We start from the raw sequence: 17,502 nt of genomic DNA, 5'->3' as shown, positions 1-17,502 counted from the left end.
CTATTGAAAATACGTATCCTACTCATATTTCCAGGCATATTACTCATACTATTCATTCTTCTACCCATCCAGGCAAATAATACTAATCGTACTACTACACATAAAAGTGGAAATACTACCTTTAACACTCATTCCACACCACTTATACAAACCATACTACTCAGCATACTTTTCCTACTACTCATAATACTCATACAACAAGCCATGCTATTAGCACTACTAAGCATAGTACTCATACTACTCGGTCTCATTCTTTTATTACTCATACAACAAGTCATTTTACTGTACTACTGAAACTACCATGTATACTTATCATACTACCATGTAAACTACTCATACTACTAGGCACACTTTAATACTACTACCCATAATACTCACACAACTGCTCATACAACTCAACTTACCATACTGCAAGGCATATTTCTCATAATACTCTTACTTTAGCTATAGCATGAGTTTATCTCATACTACTAATACTACTCAATCCAAAACTATACCATTCTAACTGTACTATTCAAAATAATGGGCATACCGCTCATACTACTCATGCTACTGCACATACTTCCATAACCACTCATACTACTACTCATACTACCCATACTACTAAGCGTACTACTCACACTATTAAATGGCATAATACTTGAACTACTATGCATACTACTCTTAATACTAGGTCTACTTCTTTTATTAATTATGCGATTAGGCATACTATCATGTCTACTACTTATACTACTTATACTACAAATAATAATACTTATACTACTATGCCTACTTCTTGGTCTTCTTTTCTTAATACTTATACAACTAGGCAAACTATCAAGTTTACTGCATAAACTACTATGTTTACTACTCATACTACAAAACATACTTCTCATACTGCTAAAACTACTTAAAGCACTATACATACTGATCTGACCACTAGATGTACTTCTCTTATTACTCATACTTCAAGGCATACTACCATATTTACTACTCATACTACAATGGATACTACTCAAACTACTAGGCATACTTCTCTTACAAACCCATACATACTACCTATACTACTCAAACTCCTACTCATGCTACCCAAAGTTCTTAGCATGCTACTTAGCACACTTCCCATATTACCCATACTACAAGAAATAATACTTGTACTCCTATGCAAACTCCTCATAATACTAGGTCTACACCTGTTATTACCAATACTACTAGGCAAACTATCATGTCTTCTATGTATACCACTTTGTGTACTACTCATACTACTAGGCATTCTTCTCATACTGCTTATACTACCCATAGCACTATGGGTACTGATTGGCCTTCTTCTTTAATTACTCATCTTTTAAGGCATACTACCATATTAACTACTCATACTTCTATGTATACTACTTAAACTACTAGGCATATTTCTCTTACAAACCCATGCTACTTATTGTTCAATACAAACTACCTATACCACTCATACTTCTACTCATGCTTCCCGTACTACTTAGCATACTACTTATACTACTGGGACTACAAGGCATGATACTTGTACTACTATGCATGCTACTCGTAATACTAGGTCTACTTCTCTTATTACTCATACGACTAGGTATACAACCATATTAACTAATCATTCTACAATGTTTACTTCTGAAACTACTACGCATATTTCTCTTGCATAGACACCCATACTATTCATACTACAATGCATACTACCTAAAGCATGCCTACTACTTCTCATTTTACCAACACTACTTAGCATACTACTACTCATAATACTCAAACTGCTCAACTTACCATACTTCTGGGCATACTTCTCATAATACTCATATTGGTAGCCAATCATCTTATACTACTCAGACTACTACTAAAATTACTCTACTCATACTTGTATGCATACCACTCATGGTGCTTTGCATATATTAATTTTCAGACAATACTTCATTATTAAACGTTTCCATCGTTCTGTATTACAGCGCGTGCTGCCTCTTCCTCCCATTCAAAGCACAATTACTTTAGAAATTGCCAATCTTGCTTTGTTTCCTTCTCAAGGTTTCTCTTTGAAACGTCTCATTCCTGTTGAGTCCCTGATGTCTTTTGTAACTATCTCGTCTGTCAGATTCTTCCACGTCTCTCACGTCTCTCATGTCTTTTCAACACCGTCTGATTTGTCTCGCATGTCTTGTTTCTGTCAAGTTTCTCATTTCACCGTCTTCCAAATCTCGTCGCTCCTGTGTCTCATAAACGCAAACTAACAAAATGAGAATGGTGCATTCACGGTCCGCTGGGAGACTCTGTCCTCTCTGTGAATGAGGTGTTGATAATCAATGTCCGTCCATGTCTCTGCGTCTCTGTACAGAAACAGCAAAGACACGGAGAAACGCTCTCTGGTGACAGATGCAGAGCCTGCAGAGAGCCGCCAGCATCCGCCTGATAATGAACATTAATCCTGTTAATCTAAATGTGTGAATAACGTCTGAATCATTAATGTTGGTGCCAGGGATCAGAGTTAATCACTGCAGCTGTTTGAGGCAGAATGGGTCAGGAGGGAACACACTTTATTTATGCTTAAAACAAAACATTTCTTGATGTCATCTTTTTTTATTCCTCTTCCTCTTTCCTGTCGTTCTGGGCGTCTTTTTTTGTCTTGCTACACTTTCGTTGTTGCTGTTGTTTCTTTTTTTGCTCACTGCTGTATACATGACCTCCCACATTCACATTGCTGCTGGGTGCGACACTTTATCACGTCCTGTATTCCTGAGCTGTTGTCAAGGGCTGTATGCTGGTACACAATGTGGCATTGTCCCCTGGATGAATGGAGGAGCTGAATCGTCTTTATCTGCTCTGTGTCAGTCACTTTCAGTCAGAATCATCCAACTTTTCTCCCCTACAAGAAAAATCTGCACACAGAGCTTTTTGCCTCTTAAAGATAACATTTTAAATATCTTAAAGATGTTTTTCTTTACAGCTTTGTAAGTTTGCAACAATCAATGTGAGAAGTTTGTGATCAGGGTCAGTTTGATGTGATCAGCAGCCGGAGTCAGATTTCAGCTCATAATTCAGTAATCTGTTAATCTGATGGAGCAGCTGGCTCTCTAACACACTCTGTCTCGGATCCAGAATCACAAATCCAGGAAAATCCTCCAAACTCAGCTGCTGACTCACAGACGGACACACAGGAGGGGTTTTTATGAGCTCTGATCCATCCTCTCTGTGGGGAAATATCACTCTGTGTGTTAAACTGAGACCCACAGAGACGCTGCAGATTCACGGTCTGCTCGCCACAGTCTGCAGTAAACCCTGCTGGAGTCTGACTGTGTACAATGTGTTATTAACGATAATATCACCAGACCAGCTGAAGATAATGTTGGACTTGATACTCCACTGTTTCCTGTTTGGACGGCTGCAGTCGAGGAATCGCTAATGCATCTCTGAATGTCTTACACATATCAAAATGTTTGTGTAGCTTCTGCAGCCGTTAATTCTGCACAAATGAGGCAGAAAGTAACACAACCAGACGGATATATCGACCCAAAAATGCAGGCTCACAAAGGGCAGGATGCAGTGAAAAGACAGAGTTTATTTTAACAGTCTAGGGTTGGTGTGCAGGTAATCAATACCAGGAGAGAAAACAAATCTGAAAAAAAAAAAAAGAGGCAGGCAAACAGGGCAGGTATAGGTCGGACAGTAGAAGAACTAACGAGGAAACATAACAAACTGTCACACACTCGGGGGTAATACACACAGACAATCAGGGATAACAAGACAGAGGCGAGAGCAATCAAGGCGGGAAAGCGCAAGGAGCAAAGATGAGGGTTAAACGTCAGAGCACCTGCAGGCTGAGGAAAACCATCGACAGAGATGACCCGTTTATGGCGTCTCAGTGCTCCAAATGGGCGAACAGAAAACACATTAAAGGCAAAATACAGCGACAGATTGATTTTTGCTGTTTTCCTCAAAAACATGAGGTAAGCAGAAGGGCAGAGAGAATCTGGCGGCAAAAAGCTCCTCTAACAGCTCATCAGGTCACTGCAGATAATCTCTCAGAGTTATAGCTGCCCTGTGAAGGGACCCAGAGAAATACAAACATATCAGACAGGTCTATAAAAAAATAAAAGCTGAAGCAATGAAAAAAAAAGCCAAATAAAGCTCTTCCCCAGTTTGTCATGTAGCTCAAAGTGGCAGATTTTACATCCGAGACCATGAGATCAAAATAAAAACCTACAGAGCGTCTGAGGTGAAGCTTTTAGGCTGATCGCTCGCCGTCAGCACATGGACGCTTTAAAGTGAAGCAGGAGAAGAGGAGGGCGGCTGTGTCTGTCCAGATTTTACTGAACTACACTTCCTATAAGTCAATAAACTCCTTCAGGAAGGGCACTCAGAACAAGTACGGCGCAAACAACTCGTCTCCTTTTCTTCTCACCTTTATTGGCCACAAGTACACACAACAAACGTTTCCCTACTCTATAGGTTAGGTTGTTATTTAAGTCAGTTAAATAGGTTGTAAACTTGCAACATAAACACAAAGAAAACTCAAAATTAGCTTCAATAAAGGCACACTGCAAAAAGCTGAGATCTTCTCAAGTGTTTTTGTCTCATTTTGGGTTAAAATTGTCTTGTTATACTTAATATGAGCCACATTCAACTGGTCAGCCCAGGAAAATGTCTTGTTTCAAGTTATTTAGGGACAAAAATGAGATCTGAATTGCTTGTAACAAGTTGAAAAAATCTGCCAAAGGAACAAGAGAAATTTCCTCGAAAATGTGCTTAAAGCTAGAATAATGTCCTACTTCAAGTGAGTTTTCTGTTGTTCCATTGGCAGATTTTTTTATAAGCAAATTAAACTTCATTTTTGTCTTTAAATAACTTGAAGCAAGACATTTTCTGGGCTGGTCAAGTGAATGTGGCTCATATTAAGTCTAAAAAGACATTTTTTACTGAAAATAAGACAAAAGTAACGGCAAACTAAAGGCTAACATACAAACCTAAGGCTAAAACACAAGATAAAGGCTAAAACATGAACTAAAGGCTAAAACAGAAACTACAGGCTAAAACACAAGCTAAAGCCAAAACAGGAGCTAAAGGCTTAAACATGAGCTAAAGGCTAAAACACAAGATAAAGTCTAAAACATGAACTAAAGGCTAAAACACAACCTAAAGGCTAAAACAGAAACTACAGGCTAAAACACGAGCTAAAGTATTAAACATGAACTAAAGGCTGAAACACGAGCTTCAGGCTAAAACATGAACTAAAGGCTGAAACACGAGCTTCAGGCTAAAACATGAACTAAAGGCTGAAACACAAACTAGGCTAAAACATGAGCGAAAGCCAAAACAGGAGCTAAAGGCTGAAACACAAACTAGGTTGAAACACAAACAAGGCTTAAACACAAACTAGGCTAACACTTAGCTTAAGGCTAAAACATGAACTAAAGGCTGAAACACAAACTAGGTTGAAACACAAACTAGGCTGAAACACAAACTAGGCTAACACTTAGCTTAAGGCCAAAATATGAGCTTAAGGCTGAAACAAGCGCTAAAGCCAAAACAGGGGCTAAAGGCTTAAACATGAGCTAAAGGTTAAAACACGAGCTAAAGGCTGAAACACAAACTAGGATAAAACACGAGCTAAAGGCAATAATAGGAGCTAAAGGCTAAAAAATGAGCCTATAGCTAAAATGTTAGCTAAAACACTTGATAGGAGTTCAGTTTTTTCCAGTGTACTGTGTATCTGTGTGACACAAAACCCTTCTTAAACGCTAAAAAAGCCTCACAAAGTCACTCACCGACACAGGGTACAAGTCCTGATGATTTCAACGAAAATGAAACTTAAGCCCCGTTTCCACCAGGCAGTCCAGTTTAGATCAGATCGGTTTGGAACAAGTTGCCTCGGTTGAGTTTGGCCTTGTTTGGATTTCCACAGCCAACGGTGCCCCCTCGTGTCAGGCGGCGTGTAAACTGGATGCCCATAGCTGCATCAGTAACATAATAGTGTGACGCCATAGCTGCGCGACACAGTGTAGCCCGCTAGTAAATCCAACAAAGAAGAAAAATGTGACACAGTGAACAAAGAGCAATGATTGGAAGACATCCAGCATTTTGTCCTCTCTGTGATTGGCACGAAGCTCTTTGATACAAAGCACAATCAAGCTTTCTTTCAGCGAAGGGGGTCTGTCCTGGGATTAGACGTGTGCCATGCCGAGACAAACCGAACTGAACCGCTTGGTGGAAACAGGGCTTTGAAGATTAGTTGCAAATTATGATAACCCTCACCACTCCATGCACACACCATGTGATCAAAGAATCTTAAATAAACAAACATCAAAGAAAATGAGGAGTAATACAATATGCATTATTTACGGTGATCTGATTATTAAAGTTATACAGTGTCTGAGTATCTCACTGAAGTTTTACAAGAAGACACCATATGAGCCAAAGCAAACCAAACCGTTTGGGCTTAAGTTTCATTTTCGTTTGATTTATCATCAGGACTTGTTTGCTGTGTAAGTGAGTGACTTTGTGAATAACATATTTCTGAAAAGCTCTAAAACAAGAGAAATGTCTTAAAATAGCTCAACAGCACTTTAACTGTTACATCAGAAAGTTTAGCAAAGCTTCATTTGTGTTTTTCCGTCGTTTTAATGCCTGTACCATCAGCATATGTGTTGATAATAAAGCAGGAGGAGACCAGTAACAGATCTGTGTACCGACTAAACTACAGGGGGACTGGAATACAGCCCTGAGGGACACCAGAGGAAGGCTTTTTGAAGTGATAAAACTCCACAGCCTCCATAGAGCCTTTTGTTTACTTGATATCATCTGAGAAGCGAAAAAGCACAAAGCTCACCGTCTGAAACAGTCATCCATCTCTGAATGCAGCCTCACTGCTGTCCACAGAGATCAGCACAGGAAGCGGGGTGGAGTCTGTTATTATTTTTACCTCGAACTGGAACAATGAAACCCTCCGGAGGTCTGACTGTGGTCCCCCATGTGACTTCAGCCTCTTCTTACAAACAGACGCTCTCGAGTCTCTCCTTCTCCCTCCATCTTTTGTGGTTTCGTGTCACAGAGATTTCCACACCCTGGTGTTTGTGCTCCTCTCTGCCGGCGTGAATATGAGATTTGAAACTTGCAGCTTTGCATAGAGAGTGTGCTGAAAACACAATCACATTCTGGACTGTGCTGGATTTCCTATTATCCCACAGAGAGGAGGTGACAGTGGATCAGCCTGCAGACGGTAGTCTGTGTGAGTGACAGCACACAGGAGGTATAAAACCTGCACCTTTCACACATGGTGAATCAGTTATAGAGCCCGCAGAGACTGACAGTTACGGCTGCATGGGTCTGCTTAACGACACATTGGATGCCATGGAGAGTTTTACGCTGGTTTTCCAGGAAGTCGGGGTCCAATTTGCTGTGTGAGGACGTAAAAACTGCATCCAAATCTTTTACTCGTAACTCAATTACATTCAGGCTTACGAAGTTTTACAATTTAGAATCAGAGCGTAAATTGTTCTGGGTTAAAAAACACTTTAAGGCTTTTTAGGAATGACAAACAAAGGTTGTGAATTCCATCTTTCAGGGTTAAAGGAAAGAAAATGTATTCAGGATGGCTCAGAAGATAAAGATATACCAATGACTGAGCCAGCATGAACTCAAAGGTTTACCCAGTTGGAGACATCAGATCTGCTTTATGAGGGCAAACAGATTTAAAACAGCTCATGTTAACACTGATTTGGCAAAAACTGGACATGGCATTCTGACCCGACAGATGACACTGATAGATTTAACGTCTAATGACGGTAGATTAATGTCTACTGATAGTAGATTTAATATCTGATAATAGTAGATCCAGATTTGGCTCAAGCTGTGATTTCCTCTCCACTGATGCTGAGCTGTGGTCAAAGAAAATTATAAACATCGGTAAAATGGTTTGAAATCCCACAACGTATAAATCACAGAATCTGCACCAACCTGTAAACTTACAAAATACGTCATCGTATAAACCCAGATACTAGATTTTGTGATCTTTAAGTGCATCTCAAAAAGTGGGATTGTTTTATACTCAAAGTATGGAAATTTCACTCACAACACAAACAGAAAGCGGACAAAAGGTTGGGCGAGCTCACGATCTTAATTTCCTCTGAACGACCGAGTTAAAAAAAATATAGCCCCTGTACAGTGTGTGCTGATAGTAAACTTGACTCAGACAGGAGACGTTTTTTGAACCAGGCTGTAAATAGGTTAATTTCTGCTTTGAAAACAGCTTTTTTTTTGGCTTGGTGTGTATGTGACTTCCTGTACTTCTGGAGCCAGCCTCAAGCAAACACTGGAGAAACAGCAGATTTTAGCACTTCCACATTGTCTCATATTCTTAGACCGGAGGTTGCCGCTTGGTCGTGATGCTGGTTTGGAGATGATGGTTAAGGATGTGAACAGCTGTCTCTTATAGGGCACCGATTGAGAAGATGCACACGTTACAAATAACTTCAAGATATCTTTACATCTAAATCTAAAACATCACTTTTTTTATACAGATTCAGAGAAAAGTTTGTGAAATATACCTGCCAAAAATGAAATATAAATGTTAAATGTTATAAAAAAAATGTCTTGATTCTAAATATTTAGCTATATTTCGGAAAATTTAGTTTACATTCTTTATGTTTAGTAAGGGTATCTAAATATTAAGCTAATGATAAATAATTAGCTAAGATTTTAAATATTTAGCCAAGATTTTTATACATGTAGCTAATACTCAATATTTACCAAATCTTAATTAAATATATAGATATAGATAAGCTAATACTGAATATTTAACTAAGGTTTTAAATATTTAGCTAATACTAAATATTTAGCTCAGATTTTAAATATCAAGCTGATACTAAATATTAAGTTAAGATTTTAAATATTTAGCTAATACAAAATATTTAGGTAATATTTCTTAACATTTGACTAGTACTAAATTTTTAGTCAGAATTTCTAAATTTTTTGCCAAGATTTCAAAAATCTTAAGGTACAAATTCTCAACATTAAGGTAATATGCAAATTTACAGCTCCGCCCACTGGAAGCACCAAAATAAAGGTAACAACATCAAACACAAAGGATTAAATTAGCTGTTAGATAAGAAATGTACCAAGTGCTGTGATGGCACTGTTTAAGATCCTTTGGCGGACATCGAAGAAGTCGAGCTTGAGGAACTCTGAATAACATCCAAAATGGCCCTACTGGTAATCTCTGTTAATTCGTTTAGCAGTCTCAGGATCCCGCTTGGCTTAGTCGTTTCCTCAAACTTTTATTTTGGTGCTTCCGGTGGACGGAACTTTGAATTTGCATATTAGCTACATATTTAGAAATCATTATGAAATTTTTAGAAATCATTGTTAAGTATTTAGATATCAGAACTAAATTTTAAGCAATCTTAGCAAAATATTTAGAAATCTTAAACATTTAAGGCTCTGTTATGCTTTCCGTACGAACATGACACGTAGAAATGAGACGCACGAGATCCGCGCTGCGTCCGTTGGTGTCATTTCCCAAACTGCAGGGGGCGGTGTATCACAAACATACATCTACCAAAGCACTACACGAGAGTACAAGAAGTTTGCCTTTGTTTACAACATAACAGATCTGCCCCAGAGATTTTTTCAGGTCGTTTAAACCGATATCTCTTCTCTACCGAGAGTGGCCGCAATTTCACGCTATTAAGTATTTACCACTCGGTTATCACGGTGATCTCTGTGTGAAGAGTCATACAGATGCCTGCATTTCTGCACTTCGACCACTAGGAGATTCCGTTCTTCCAGCTAGCCATCTTGTTGGCGCGTCTCCGTCCAGCAGATTAGAATAAAATTCACTGAGCTGAAATATAGCGTCACAGAGTATCGTGTCTGGAGATGGAGAGCTCAATAAGACCTCTATTCTTTGAGTTAATTTTGAAAGTCTCAAAGATTTTCCTGTGTCCTCCTCAGATAACTGTAACAGCCCGTTGGTGTCCTCATTACCACAGTCCTCCTTCAGGAGCTCGTCTCAGTCGTCCTTCAGCTCTGCAGCTCACAACGCCAAGATCAACAGGAGAGACGGTGAGTCTCTTCAGACCTGCTGTATCAAACACAACACAGACACACACGCTGACATTAACAGACCTCCTCTCTGTCCCCCCCCTCCAGGAGCAGGAGGCTGGTCCCCCATGGTGACAGACCGGGAGCCCTGGTTGCAGGTGGACCTCAGGGAGCAGGTGGAGGTGACAGCTGTGGCCACACAGGGGCGCTCTGCCAGCTCAGACTGGGTGAGCCGGTACCTGCTGCTGTACAGCGACACAGGCCAGGTGTGGAGGCAGTACAGACAGGAGGACGGGGGAGGGGTGAGTCTGAGACTGAGATTACAGCTACACCAGGCTGCTGCGCCTTCAGGTGGTGTTATGATGCAGACGTGGTGGTGTAGGGGAGAGTGTCTGCAGGTTGTTTCCTGCTTACAGATTACCTTCAGAAGACAAGCAAGAGACCACTGAATTCCCAGTCCATCAGGGTCAGGGTTCATCACCTGGGACATGCCTGTGAGCAGGAAGTGTGTATTAATACAACGTCCAAACAATCTACAGTAAACAGAAAAGAAAGACTTACACCTGACTTAAAAAGAGAGGGTTTGTCTTACATGTCGCGGTAAAAATCTGGTGTAAAAACTCATCGTGTCATGAGTGAAGCCGGCAGAAATAATCAGATGTAGATCCTGACGCTGAGAGTCCAAACCGCAATTAAAGACGCCTTCACAGAGCCTGACTGACATTATACATCCCTCCATGTTTAAATCAGCATCACAACAACTGTCAGCTCATTAGGCAGCTGTGTGAGTGAGTGTGTGTGTGTGTGTTCAGTGTGTGTGTGTGTGCCAGATTAATTGGCCTGTGTCTGACATTTTAAACAGCAGAGGTTCAAAGGTAAGAGCTCAGAGGAGCCTGAGGAGGATAATGAGGAGCAGCAGCTCCTGTTTCCTGTCTGCAGACTACACCTGCTCACACACACACACACACACCTCGAGTGAAAGCACAGGAGAGTGTACGGCCTCCTGTTGAATGATCATGTATGAAAACATCCCTGTCGGTCACACAGACGATGTTAAAATCAGGATTTTAGCGTCAGCTCTGCTCCCTGCTTTAAGTCGATCAAACCTCTGCCACGCTGACAGGAAACAGACGCTTCAGTGGGTGTTTTCTGTTTATTCAGGTTCACCCTGAGGCTGTGTATATTTACTGATGTAATAAAGTGAAGCTAATAATAGCGCTGACACAAAGACAGACAGACAGAGCGGAGCGCTCACCAGTTTAATCAGGAACAAACAGAAACGGATTTAAATCAGGAAGATTCATTTTCAGTCACTTATTGCTTTTTGCTTTAATGAGTGTTAACTGAGTCTGAAAGGTGTGTAGGAAGAGGAGTGTTATAGGCACACAAAGATGGGGATTATTGAACAAAGCGAGAGGTAAAATGTCATTAAATGTTTCCAGAAAGAAACTACACACCAGATGATTTCAGAGCCAACTGGGGATATGGTTTGCAACTAATAGACGACGTCAATATGACAATTGTACAGCGAGATCTGGGGTCGTAAATATCAGACATGTTTGATATTTCTGGTTCCAGATATCAGAGGGTTTGCTGGAAAAACCAGAGAGAGGAGCAGACTGTGAAGTGTGACCAACCAGATGTTTTTTCTTTTACAAAAAGAATTTAATTGACATTCTGATTTTTACACTGCAAAACCCTGAAATCCTTTCAAGTAATTTTATGTGATTTTTCGGGAAAAAAAAAATGTCTTTTTAGACTTAATATAAACCACATCAACATGACCAGTCCAGAACTATGTATTATTTCAAGTTATTTTAAGACAAAAATGAGCTCTGAGTTGCTTATTATAAGTAAAAGTAAATCTGCCAGTGGTGTAAGAGAAATGTGCTTGTTAAAGGGATAGTTCAGTTTTTTTGAAGTGGGGTTGTATGAGCTCTTTGTGACCACTAAGGACATTAGATACAGTAGAAAGTTGTCTCCTCTCCCTCAGTAAGACACAAACTGTAATCGATGGTGAAGAGGAAATAGGCGCTAACAGGGACAGACGGTACCAAATTCAAAGGCTATTTTCTCTGCCTACAAGAACTAAAATCAAAAAGTAATACCACAGTTTAAGAGTGCGCTACATAAAATATTTTTTAAGTGCATTAAGTCTTTGGAAATATTAACATGTATCCGGACCTAACTAACTGGTCATGTGTCCTTCTGCGCAGCGCTAGTGCGCTCCGTCCCCCCTCCTCCTTTCAGCTGTAGGGAATGTAAACAAGCTATGCTTCGAGCGCTGGTTTTAGCCTCGTGTAAGTTTGATCAAGTATCGTAATTCTTTTGTTTGTACTCTAAGGATTGTGAGGCAGCGTAGGAAATTCAAAATGAGTGACTATGACAGCGACAATGAAGATCCATTCACTTTGGAACCAAAAGGATACCTGTATGAACCGGAGCACACAGAAGAGGAGCTGCTACAGATGGCGACTGAAAGGAATACAGAGGAAACATCTGCGGACACTGGACATCAAGATCAAGACTTAATGCACTTAAAAAATATTTTATGTAGCGTACTCTTAAACTGTGGTATTACTTTTTGATTTTAGTTCTTGTAGGCAGAGAAAATAGCCTTTGAATCTGGTACGGTTCCTGTTAGCGCCTATTTCCTCGTCACCATCGATTAAAGTCTGTGTCTTACTGAGGGAGAGGAGACAACTTTCTACTGTATCTAATGTCCTTAGTGGTCACATAGAGCTCATACAACCCCACTTCAAAAAAACTGAACTATCCTTTTAAGGTTACAACAGTATCTTAGTAAGAAACTTGTAATAAGACTTTTTTCCTGGAATGGTCAGGTGAATGTGGCTCATATTTAGTCTTAATATACATTTTTACTGAAATAAGACAAAAATACTTGGTAATCTTAGTTATTTGCTGCAAAACAAAGCACAAGCCAGACCAAACCTGCGTTATGTTTCCCCAGGAAGAGGACCCCAAGAACCGGGGCCACAGTTTGGGAAACTAATAAAAGAAGATAAAAACGGGCCCTCCTGTGTCCTAAAAGTTGCAGTGGAAGTAAAACTCTACAAAGATTTTATCAGATTGATACAGAAAAAATACTTTGACCCGACAGAAAAGAGAAATGGGAGCCACGTCATTGGGGAAATAAAATGATGAAGAGACCAGAAAGAAATCTCATGAAGCAGAAACTCAGACTTTCATCCAAGTAAAAACAAAAACCCAAACCCATCAGGGAGACCTCGGCCTCCTGACGCCGCCCCATCACAGGCGCTCCTGAGACGTGGGTTTGGATGGTGGATTCTTTTTATATTGGATGAAATCAGCTCGGTCCTTCTGTCCCTGTGTCTTTCAGATGTTCCTGGGGAACGTGAACTCCGAGGCCCTGGTGCAGAACAAGCTGTCTCCCTCTGTGAGGACTCGGTTCCTGCGCTTCGTCCCTCTGGACTGGAACCCGAGCGGCTGGCTGGGCCTCAGGGTGGAGCTGTACGGCTGCTCCTACAGTGAGTGAGAAACTATTTCCATAAAACCAAGAGAACAAAGGTTTACACTCAACTCGTTTTCATCCTGATCTCTCTCTGTTTCAGAGTCCGACGTCGCAGATTTTGACGGCAGGAGCTCCCTGCTCTATCGCTTCAACCAGAAGTCGATGTCGACGGTGAAAGATGTGATCTCTCTGCGCTTCAAGAGTCGGCAGGCGGAGGGGGTGTTGCTGCACGGGGAGGGGCAGAGGGGTGACTACATCACCCTGGAGCTCCACCGAGGAAAACTGGCTCTTTACCTCAACCTGGGTGAGACACACCAACACCTGCGCAGATTAACGCTCCCTGAGATGATGAACTGTGTAAGCTTGATGGGAGATGTGATAGCACGCCACTATCATCCTCACAGAGCTCTTCACAGATCGGGGGCCTCCGCAGGAAGCTAAATCCAGGATTAGTGTCTCACTTAGGTCACCTGTTTATCCATGTTTCATCCAGAGTCTGGTCACAGTTTGGCATTTGCTTTATGAAGAGGTTTTCAGCTGGGTGTGATGTTTTTCCCAGCAGATACTAAAAGGAAAACGACTGAAAAGACTGTTTTTCTGAATAACTGTGTTAAAAGGATTTTAAAGAAAAGATCATGTCTGCTTTTAACCTCTGAAATCAACTCATTTAAGTCTGGATCAAACAAAACTGTCTGTTTTTAGAACATGTGAAGCTTCATTGTTCCTTTGTGTGTTTGCACCAGACGACACGCGGCTGAGGTTCAGCAGCAGTCGAGTCGCCGTCACGGTCGGCTCTCTGCTGGACGACCAGCACTGGCACTCTGTCCTCATCGAGCGCTTCAATAAACAAGTCAACTTGACCGTGGACTCGCACACACAGCATTTCACCACCAGAGGGGAGGGAGACTCGCTGGAGGTCGACTATGAGGTCAGTGTGATCTTCCCAGGTGGATGTCATGTGACTCTGTCAGTGCCTCAGACCAGTGGTGTGCACAGAGAGGGCCGGGGGGGAGGCTGGCCCCGCTCCTAATGGCACAATGATTGAAAAGCTCTGAGTAAAGAAAACTCTTGGGGGCCAGGACGCTAAAATGCACAATAAATGCTCACTCAGGAGCCAAAACACAAAAACATTCAATCAATCAATGAGGCTGTGTTTATAAAGCACTTTTCATACACAACAGTGGCAACCTAAAGTGTTTGACAAAAGAAAACAAGAAGTAAATAAAAAATAAATTAATTAACATAAAAATAACATTTAAAATTTTAAAGATAATGACAATATAATAATGATAATAATAATAATAATAATGATAATAATTATAATAATAATAATAATAATAATAATAATAATAATAATAATAATAAAAGCCATTATATTAAAAAAGCAATGATAATGATAAATAAATAATGACAATATAATAATATAATAAAAATAATAATAGCCAAAAAGAGAATAATAATAATAATAATAATAATAATAATAATAATAATAATAATAATAATAATGATAATAATAATAATGAAAAATTATTATTATTATCATTATTATTATTATTATTATTATTATTATTATTATTATTATTATTATTATTATTATTATTATTATTATTATTATTATTATTATTATTATAAGAGACCCGACAACCTCCATAAGTGCACACATCAGTCCATAAACCTCTACCCCAAACACCAACCCACACCCTTAGCGCACAAGTTGAACACAATGTCATTAAAATCAGTGCAGATGTGGAACATAGGAAACTATTTGGAGACTATAATGAAGAAACATTGAAGAAAAGTAAAATGTTAAACTCAAAAAAAGAAAATGAAACTACCAAATTAAAAGAAAGTAATAGGACCATAAAATATTGAAAGACTAGAGCAGTAAAAGAGAAAATGATATAAACTAAATCTTTAAAATAAAGAATTAAAAGCTAAAAGAAGCAGTGCAGTAAATACGATAAATAATTAAGTTAGAACTGACAAAAATAAATAAATGAATATTGAACTGAAAGATCAAGATTATATGCCTTTACAAAGAAGAAGAAAAAGATTCAAACTTGTTTAGATAAATAACTACACTGCGAAAAGCTGAAATCTTATCAAGTATTTTTATCTTATTTTCAGTGAAAAAATGTCTTTTTAGACGTCATATGAGCCACATTCACCTGATCAGTCCAGAAAAACGTTTTATGTCAAGTTATTTGAAGACAAAAAATGAGGTCTGAATTGCTTGTAACAAGTAAAAAAATATCTGCCAATGGAACAAGAGAAAAGTAATTAGTATGAAGACATTATTCTAGTTTTAAAGCAAATTTCTCTTGCTCCATTGGCAGATTGTGTGTTTTACTTGTTTTAGGCAATTCAGACCTATTTTTTTTCTCTTTAAATAACTTGAAATAAGTCATTTTTCTCTCTAAGGACCAGTTGAATGTCAATCAAATCAAGAATAATAAGACAATTTTGCCAAAAATAAGACAAAAACACTGGATAAAATTTCACTTTTTTGCAGTGAAGCTAGACTAAAAAGGTAAGTTTTAAGTTTCCTTTTAAAAATGTTAAAGTCCTGTGCAGCCCTCAGCAAAATCTCAGACCCCTACTGCTTACATTGTTTTAAAGCTCTACTGGGTCATTTATATGACATTTAAACGTGTCTTAAATTCCCGCTGAAAACACACGGATCTTGGGGCTCTCTTCAGCTGTATGTTCCTCTTTATCTTTTGCGCCTTTTCAAAAAGTCTGTGCACGCCACTGCTCTCCTCTCATGGAAACCTGAAATACTGTCCAACATTTTCAATCCAGCTCAGTTTTAGAATCTGGATCAGTTTTTTGACAGACTCTATTTTTATCCTTTCACCCATCTCACTGTAACACTGCATGTAGATTCAGCTGCTCTGTGTTATTAAAGTGAAACTTTCTGAATAAAGATGCCCTCAATATTCAAGTCATTCCAGGTCAGAAACTCTGCAGAGCGTTACTTTGTCTGCACCCAGATCAAAACACAGACTCATCTAACCAGAAGATAAGTGCACAGAGTGAGTACTAATTAATGCTCCTGCTTCCTCGTTGTTCTCCAGCTCAGCTTCGGAGGCATCCCTCTGCCCGGGAAACCCGGCACCTTCCTCAGGAGGAACTTTCACGGCTGCATCGAGAACCTTTATTACAACGGCATCAATATCATCGACCTCGCCAAGAGACGCAAACCGCAGATTTACAGCGTGGTGAGTGGGATTCAGTCAGGGGAGACGCTAGTTCATATTTAATTATTGATTTAGTTTTCACAAAAGAAAAGTCGACTCGGCCTGACCTTGTGGTTTAGTCACGTGTTCACGTGGCCCGCAGCGTAGGTTTGCTCCCAGTCTTTCTCCTTTCCAGCTCTGTCACTGTCTTATCCTCTGTAAAGAAAGACGAAAAAGGCCAGAAATAAGAAAAAGATTCAACTCAGCTCAGTTTTTTACATTCATGTGTTTCGAATGAGACACAGACTTCCTCCTCATGTGACCAGAACACGTCCCGTCCCTCAGGGTAACGTCACCTTCTCGTGCTCCCGTCCCTCGCTGGTCGCCGTCACCTTCCTGAGCTCCAGCAGCAGCTTCCTGTCACTCCCCATGGCCTCGCCGTCGGCCATCTTGGGAGGCTTCTCCGTTCAGTTCCAGTTCAGGACGTGGAACCCCGACGGGCTGCTGCTGTCGGTCCGTCTGAGCCGCGAGAACCAGAGACTGGATCTGCAGATCAGGAACAGCCGGCTGATCCTGACCCTGCAACACACAGGAGAGCGGAGATCAGAGACGTCTGCAGGTCAGGGCACACACTCACACACACACACACACACACACACCATGCCACTCTCTTGTCCAAACTCTGTTCAGCTGCAGTAAAAACTGGAGCACCGTGCTTCAAACTGTGCAGACCTCACTGCAGGGAGGAGCGGGATTATAATCGTGCTCTTTGTCGTCTCTTACGTACAAAAGCTCCTTTCACTC

The 17,502-nt window shown here is 40.1% G+C and overlaps 1 protein-coding gene across 1 annotated transcript in view; it reads left to right on the top strand.

Annotated features, from left to right (window-relative positions):
• LOC141808154 (contactin-associated protein-like 5) overlaps window positions 1-17,502 on the top strand; it is a 41,942-nt gene that overhangs the window by 8,862 nt on the left and 15,578 nt on the right. Inside the window, exons 2-8 of the mRNA XM_074694552.1 lie at window positions 9,937-10,047; window positions 10,135-10,328; window positions 13,388-13,535; window positions 13,620-13,823; window positions 14,263-14,447; window positions 16,597-16,740; window positions 17,044-17,317. Of these exons, the coding sequence (XP_074550653.1) occupies window positions 9,937-10,047; window positions 10,135-10,328; window positions 13,388-13,535; window positions 13,620-13,823; window positions 14,263-14,447; window positions 16,597-16,740; window positions 17,044-17,317 (1,260 nt within the window). The remainder of the gene's footprint in view (window positions 1-9,936; window positions 10,048-10,134; window positions 10,329-13,387; window positions 13,536-13,619; window positions 13,824-14,262; window positions 14,448-16,596; window positions 16,741-17,043; window positions 17,318-17,502) is intronic.

This window comes from Halichoeres trimaculatus, unplaced genomic scaffold (genome assembly GCF_033239565.1).
Source record: "Halichoeres trimaculatus isolate MK-OKI-2021-1 unplaced genomic scaffold, fHalTri1.1 fHalTri1_scaffold_19, whole genome shotgun sequence".
Classification (NCBI taxonomy): Eukaryota; Metazoa; Chordata; class Actinopteri; order Labriformes; family Labridae; genus Halichoeres; species Halichoeres trimaculatus.
The sequence above is the reverse complement of the archived record's forward strand: the minus strand, read 5'-3'. Positions and strand labels throughout refer to the sequence as shown.